Source organism: Prosopis cineraria, unplaced genomic scaffold (assembly GCF_029017545.1).
Source record: "Prosopis cineraria cultivar Desert tree isolate PC_DT_omini unplaced genomic scaffold, ASM2901754v1 PC1, whole genome shotgun sequence".
Lineage (NCBI taxonomy): Eukaryota > Viridiplantae > Streptophyta > Magnoliopsida > Fabales > Fabaceae > Prosopis > Prosopis cineraria.
The window spans coordinates 56,112,260-56,119,730 of record NW_026555332.1 but is presented as its reverse complement, the minus strand read 5'-3'; the positions used below and the strand labels follow the sequence as shown (position 1 = coordinate 56,119,730).

The following is a 7,471-nucleotide window of genomic DNA, read 5'->3' as shown; positions in this document are numbered from 1 at the left end:
AGGAGGAGGAGGAGGCACAAAACCATGAGGCAGCACCAATGATGGCAAGAAGAAGCATGAGAGACCTTTGAATAGAAGCGTGGCACATAAAAAAAATGACATGCAAGATCTTCAAACAACAGTGTGTTCCTAGAAAAGTGGGTATTGTTAGTTTCACTTAACGGATATTTATTTTCTTTAAACAACAGGGCAACATTGCTCAAGTTTTATTAGTTTAGGGGCTACATTAAATAATTACTACATTTGTGTTTTTAAATGATAGGGCAACATTGTTCGTCCACAAAATGTTTGAAAGTAAAATTGCACTTTAATCTTGTATTTTATACTCTTGTGGCACACGTAGAAGCGCTTGCCTTGAAATGCAATCGGTGAGTCGTTCCTCAATTGTCATGAATTTTAGACTTTTTAATGTGACTATCTAATCAAATTAGATTTGAGTATTATCGGCTTTAAACACAAAAATATTAATACTTAAAGCACTTCTAAAGCAAAAAAAAAAAACAATAGGAAAAAAGAAGAACAAAATCTATCTGACATCTCATTCTTTTAAACATTAGATTAGTTTATATCATTTTAAGAACTAGACGAATTTAAAAAGAATTAAATTATTTAAAACCAGTAAACAATGCAGTGTATTTCAAAATATGATATTTTAATTATATTTTATAATATAATGCGGTGGTATTTTATATCGTATATAATTTTATATAGGTATATTGATGACTTGGCTTTGTGTGTGTATTAACAAACCTTAATTTTAATAACAACTTAGCCCCTGATTAAAGAAATTAACGTGTATTTCAAAGGAGTTTTTAGCTTGAAAAACTATAAGAAGGAGAAGTTTGGAAGATAAAAATAAAAAATTTAAGCATTTCTCTTCGATTTCATTAATAAGAAGAGGGGAGAGGACATCTTGATCTCCCTTTCTCCTTACGATGGGCCATTTCCCAGCGAATCATCTGCGTCCGCCCTGGCCCTGCTCCTTTCCCGCCAAAAGTCACTACATTGTTTGTCATTTGGCGCCAAAATCCCTCAAATCTAAATCTCGTTCGCACTCTAGTTTGCTAGTGCCGATTCAGACATTTTCAGCCTGACAGTTAAGCTGCTGTCCTATCCTTGCCGAGCTGAACCATGAAGGACCTGGACTTCAACGCGGACATTGGTGAGACCTTCCTTGCCCTTACTCGTCGCTGCGACTCGTTGATTTTATTTTATTTTTTAATTTTTTTATTCACTCCAGTTAAATGGATTCGTTCTTTCCCTCTATAGCTCTGGCGAAGGAGTTTCTTTCGACCTTCGCAGATGCAAACGGTGAAGCCAAATACATGAACATTTTGGTCAGTGCTTTGTTTTGATTAAACTTATATTTCTTCCCTTCCTTATTTTCTGAACTCACGAGTTGGAAACCCAATTCGTCTCTGGGACCCGGAAAATCCTTGATTTTCTACCTCTTTAACGGAATAGAGAAAGGAGAATGATAGTTAACCCTAATTCGCCGTTTTCCCGTTTCAGCAAGACGTTGCTAACCACAAAACTCGAGCTGTTCAAATTGATATTGGAGACTTGATCAATGTAACTCTCCCTCCCCCTCCTTAAAAATTTACTTGTCATTTTGTATGAGGTGGGTCTGTTCCGCCATTATTGTCGATTGTACTCACATATAATCGCCCTGTTATTTTTTCTGGGACTTCAGTATAAAGATCTAGACGAAGAATTTCTCAGACGTGTGACTGAAAATACTCGGAGGTACATTGGAATTTTTGCCGATGCCATTGATGGCCTTATGCCAGAGCCTACTGAAGCCTTTACGGATGATGATCATGATATATTGATGACACAAAGATCTGACGAAGGAGCGGAAGGTGCTGATGGTTCAGATCCTCTTCAAAAGATGCCACCTGAGATCAAGCGGTACTTGTAAGTTTGACTAAAAGCCCTTTTATCCTATTCACATAGAATCTATAATGATTATGTTGATAATTGTACAAAATTCATGTGCTTTCAGGACATTTACATGAGCGTAAATTGGTAATCTGATAATTATTCTTTAATCATTTCTACCATTTTATTTCTCTTGAATGGTAATCTCTTGCTGGAATTCCTGTTTCTTTAACTCGATAGTCATTGATAATTGTGAAAATATCGTGAAATGTGGCTATTGGCTAATTTTGTCCCATATACTCCAGTGAAGTTTATATCAAAGCATCTTCAAAAGGGCGGCCATTTACAATCAGGGAGGTGAAGGCTTCATATATTGGTCAGCTTGTAAAGATATCTGGTATTGTGACACGATGTTCGGATGTTAAACCATTGATGCAGGTAGCTGTTTACACATGTGAGGATTGTGGTTTTGAAATTTATCAGGTAATTTATAGAGGACTTGTTGACATGCTCGCTTTTGATATTATGCAGATTTAATGAAGAAGCAAAACTAGTAAATAGAATAAAAAATACAATATGAGATTTAATTTTCAGTTTCAAAACTTTTTTCTTTTGTTATTATGATCCAACTGCCAGGATGTTAAGAAAAGATGCTTAAAGTAATTTCTCTATCGATTAAACCTTGATACCCTTTCTACCTTCGGGACTTGTTTTGACTTTTGTTCCGTCACATTGTTGTTTTCTTCCCTACAGGAAGTAACAGCTCGAGTCTTCATGCCTTTGTTTGAGTGTCCTTCTAAGCGCTGTCATATGAACCAAAGCAAGGGGAATCTTATCCTTCAACTAAGAGCATCAAAGTTCCTGAAATTTCAGGAGGTTTGCCTTTAATTCTACTTCAGCCATCAAAACATGTCCAGTAGAAGAAATCTTTATTTTCGTGTTATGGGCTCTAAGTGAATGTTTGGTTACCTTCAAGGAAATAGATTCCTTTTCTTTTGTATGGAAAACGAGATGTATAATATTGATTAGACTTCCATCATTTTTAATTATTGTATTTTTATTATTTTTTATTTAGAAATGAAAAACATATTTCTCATCTACAAAATTATTTTTTGTGCTTTTCTTTTTTTCATTCCATTCTATTCTGTATACTGAACAGCCTGTCATGTGTTAAATTGATTTATTTTACATTCTGTGGCATGCAATTGCTTAATTACCCAACAGATTGAACTTTTGAGATGATCAAATTGCAGGCAAAAATCCAAGAACTAGCTGAACATGTTCCAAAAGGGCATATCCCCCGAACAATGACTGTTCATTTCAGGGGAGAGCTCACAAGAAAGGTTTGTCATTTCCTGCCATGGGCTTAGCCTAATAATTTGTGGCACCAGTGGTTTCCGTGTTCCTAAATATTGTGACAAATACTTAAAAACATTTTAACACTATATTTTCATCTTTGAGAGCTTTTTTTTTTTGCCTAAATTTTGAAAGGTGGTTTTTGGAAAGATAGTGGAGAAACATGTTTTACAAACAAACAACTAAGTTAGCCTTACATAACTGTACATTATTCAATAAAGATTTCTAGATTAAATCATTGTATTGTTTATAAGTATTTGCTGTTTGTTGAACCTATTCAGGTAGCTCCTGGTGATGTTGTTGAATTATCTGGCATTTTTCTTCCCATACCTTTCACTGGTTACAGAGCAATGCGTGCTGGGCTAGTTGCTGATACTTACTTAGAGGCCATGTCTGTTACCCATTTCAAGAAAAGATATGAAGAGTAAGTTACGTTTTAAATCTTAAAAATGGTTGGAACTTTTTTCTTATTTTACTGTAAGTTACTGTTGTTTCTCTCACTCGTTAGTCCTTAAGACTCCAAATTAGATAAACTACTTGTAATAAACTTAATTTCTTTCATATGCTCTTTGTATATGTCCACTTGCATACCTTACAGAATTTCTTTCATAGAAATGATAGTTCACCAACGTTGGGAGGAAATTTATCCTTTTCCATTGGATTTTTTTCACAGGTATGAATTTTTAGGAGATGAAGAGCAGATTTTAAAATTAGCTGAAGACGGTGACATCTACAACAAGTTGGCTAGATCACTGGCTCCTGAAATTTTTGGACATGAAGATATCAAGAAAGCATTGCTGCTGCTTCTTGTTGGTGCTCCCCATCGGAAGTTAAAAGATGGGATGAAGGTAATGGGCTATGCTTGATTATTTGACTTGGGCATGTTCATCTGTGGTTTGGCAAAAATAAAAAATCATGTTGATTGCATGGCTTAAGACATGTTGACTTCAGACTGAAATGATAGTTGAGTTAAATTAGAGGTTGAAGTGTTTTTCCTTTCCCTTAATGGTCTCACTTTCTTTTATCATGCAAATGGTGCATTTGGTCATGTTTGTAAACGTCATATTTTTCATGTTCAATTGCAGATAAGGGGAGATTTGCATATATGTCTGATGGGTGATCCTGGCGTGGCAAAGAGTCAGCTCCTTAAACACATAATTAACGTAGCACCAAGAGGAGTGTACACCACTGGCAAAGGAAGTAGTGGTGTAGGTCTAACTGCTGCTGTTCAGAAGGATCCAGTGACCAATGAGATGGTTCTGGAAGGTGGAGCATTGGTAATTCAAGCTTTTTCCTTTTCCTTTGTTGTCTGGAATAATTCATTCAATTTCTTGTTTGATTAGGGAACGGTACTTTTTGGTTGTTATGGAGATTATGACAGAAATACTGTATCTCAGGTACTGGCAGATATGGGCATTTGTGCCATCGATGAGTTTGATAAAATGGATGAATCGGATCGTACAGCTATACATGAAGTTATGGAACAGCAAACTGTTAGCATTGCCAAGGCCGGAATCACCACATCCCTGAATGCAAGGACAGCTGTCCTTGCTGCTGCCAATCCAGCATGGTAAATATCTTTGTTCTTCAGTGGCATTTTTTATGTGATGTTTTTCATTTTTAATTGGACACTACTCTCTATTACTGTTTTTCTTTGTGAGAATTCAGACTAGATCTAATATACATTGACACTTGAGCATATCCAAAATCTAATTTTTTTTAAAAAAAATGTGAAGGGGAAGATATGATCTAAGAAGAACTCCGGCAGAAAATATTAATCTCCCTCCTGCCCTGCTATCAAGATTTGATCTTCTGTGGCTAATCCTTGATCGAGCTGATATGGATAGTGATCTTGAAATGGCTAGGCATGTTGTCTATGTCCACCAAAATAAAGAATCTCCTGCTCTGGGATTCACTCCTCTTGAACCATCTGTTCTCCGGTAAATTCATGCATTGTCTTGTATTAGAGCAATATTTGCTAACGGAATTTCAAGTATTTTTTATCGGATTTTCCAGCTAAATTTGTGCTCATTTGGTTGCATGGTTATACTGGACTTCTGTTATTCTTGGGTCATTGCTAATTAAATCATGCTTAATTTTTTCTAGAGCATATATATCAACTGCAAGAAGATTATCTCCAAGTGTCCCAAGGGAATTGGAAGAGTACATTGCTACTGCATACTCTAGCATTCGCCAAGAAGAAGCCAAGTCCAGCACTCCCCATTCCTACACAACTGTCAGAACTTTGCTCAGCATTCTCCGCATATCAGCTGTAAGCTCTGTTTCTTTCTTTTTCTTTTTTTAATGACAACTACGAATTACATTATAATTACTACCGGGGAATAGGTTCACATCGGGATAAGAGAAAAACAATGGTCGGGGACAATGGAGTGAAATCTCTTGGCATTGACTATTTTGGTTATATGTGATTACTGCGCATGAATTGTTTTTCTAATCAGTTGGATGGCTATCTGCAATTCTTTGTAGGCATTAGCAAGACTCCGCTTTTCGGAAACTGTTGCTCAGAGTGACGTGGACGAGGCACTGAGGTTAATGCAGATGTCGAAGTTCTCTTTATACTCTGATGAGCGTCAAAGATCGGGTCTGGATGCTATATCTGATATTTATTCTATTCTGCGAGATGAAGCTGCTAGGAGTAACAGGATGGACGTAAGCTATGCCCGCGCTCTCAATTGGATATCTAGGAAGGTGAGTTCGTTCTAGTGTTGAATTCCATCTAATATGTACTGGTGGTTGAAAATGACTTTTTTGTAACGCGGAAGTGGGGATTTAAAATCAAGCTTGACTGCTGAAACATATGCCAGTATTCAACAGAAAATCGATTCAATATAAATTATAACATTTACAACACGAGTCATAGAGTGAAACTCTTTTGAGGCTCCATGTTGGCCCCTTTGGAATAAATGTCTTATCATTAAATGGAAGGTCGTTATTTCATTTCATTGAATTGACGGGTAGGGAGGATTTTAGCTGGTTCGTCATATGTGATGATCCTGAGAATCTCAGTTACATTTCCTAGTAGAAAAGAGACCTCTCCTAGTTGCATTTGATTCGCTTGTCATTGAATGGAAGGTCATTATTTCATTCCAAAGAAACTAATCTTTGGGAATGAAGTTTGAGATTTTTTTTTTTTTTAACCCTAGTTTAGGCGTGCAGGGTCATTGTAATGTCCGGTCCGTAATTGAACTTAGTGTGTCTTGTGGACAGGGTTACAGTGAAGCACAATTGAAAGAGTGTTTGGAGGAGTATGCAGCGTTAAATGTTTGGCAGATACACCCCCACACTTTTGACATCCGATTCATCGATGCTTGATATGTGCCCTTGCTGCGCTAATACTGGAATTGAGGCAATCCATTTTTAAACCCATTTCCTCCGTGTCTGGTTTTATCCTGTAGTTTGATCTCGCAAAGCTCACCGAGTTTCTTTGCATTGATAGTTAGGATTTTTCATATTTAAATTAAATGTTTATGCTTCAGCTTGGATAAAATTGGAGGCGCCGATTGTGTTGCTTCTTCAAGTTCTTATCTATTAGGATCTGCCTCAGCTGTGGCATGTTCTGTAAAAAATGACATCGTAGAACTAGAAGTCAGGTTGGATCTGAACGGACCCGGTCATCCGGAGAATGGCTTTGCCTCACAGCCTCAGCAATACTATATTTGTAAGAATGAACTGCAATGCGAGCTTAATCAGTTATCTTTAAGTTTGAGCCCTAAAAAATCAACTGAGCTTTGTCATTCTGTCACCCTACTGGATCTGGATGGCTCAATGCCTCAATCTGCATTAATCTCAGTTCAGTATGAGTTTGATTAAAAAATTGTCAGAATGAAAATCAATATATAATATATTAATTTTTATTTTTATTTTATATTTATTAAAATAAAATTTTAAAAAAATTAATAAATCTAGTGGATCATGATTTAATATGGATGACGTAATTTTAACATTATTTTTTTAAAATTGATTATGTAGCTTTACTTTGGGGAGGACATATTTAATATTAAATTTTTTTATAATTTTTATTTTGGTAATATACAATATTAAGAACAAAGATAATATTCTAATATGTTGTAGATTAACTTCAAATTTCAATTAATTAAGAGATTGGTTTAGGATAAAGATAAATTTATTAAAGTCACAAATAAGTTGTAAAGACAAGATTACAAGTTTTCAAAATTAAAATCCATTTCAAAAAGATTTTGTAATTGACACATCA

The 7,471-nt window shown here is 35.7% G+C and overlaps 1 protein-coding gene across 1 annotated transcript; it reads left to right on the top strand.

Moving 5' to 3' along the window:
* Positions 1-959: 959 nt before the first annotated feature.
* LOC129321896 (DNA replication licensing factor MCM7) lies at positions 960-6,944 on the top strand. Its single transcript, XM_054967864.1, has 15 exons — positions 960-1,162; positions 1,270-1,337; positions 1,513-1,572; positions 1,694-1,917; positions 2,187-2,364; positions 2,635-2,757; positions 3,135-3,224; positions 3,519-3,661; positions 3,911-4,085; positions 4,323-4,514; positions 4,635-4,807; positions 4,974-5,177; positions 5,344-5,509; positions 5,725-5,946; positions 6,466-6,944. The coding sequence occupies exons 1-15, from the start codon at positions 1,132-1,134 to the stop codon at positions 6,568-6,570; spliced, it is 2,154 nt and encodes a 717-aa protein (XP_054823839.1). The 5' UTR covers positions 960-1,131; the 3' UTR covers positions 6,571-6,944.
* Positions 6,945-7,471: the final 527 nt, after the last annotated feature.

Coding starts and splice junctions, on each gene's coding strand:
- LOC129321896 (XM_054967864.1), top strand. CDS start 1,132: ATGAAGGACCTGGACTTCAACGCGGACATTG. Junction 1,573..1,693: donor ATATTGGAGACTTGATCAAT/GTAACTCTCCCT, acceptor CTGGGACTTCAG/TATAAAGATCTAGACGAAGA. Junction 5,178..5,343: donor CTTGAACCATCTGTTCTCCG/GTAAATTCATGC, acceptor AATTTTTTCTAG/AGCATATATATCAACTGCAA.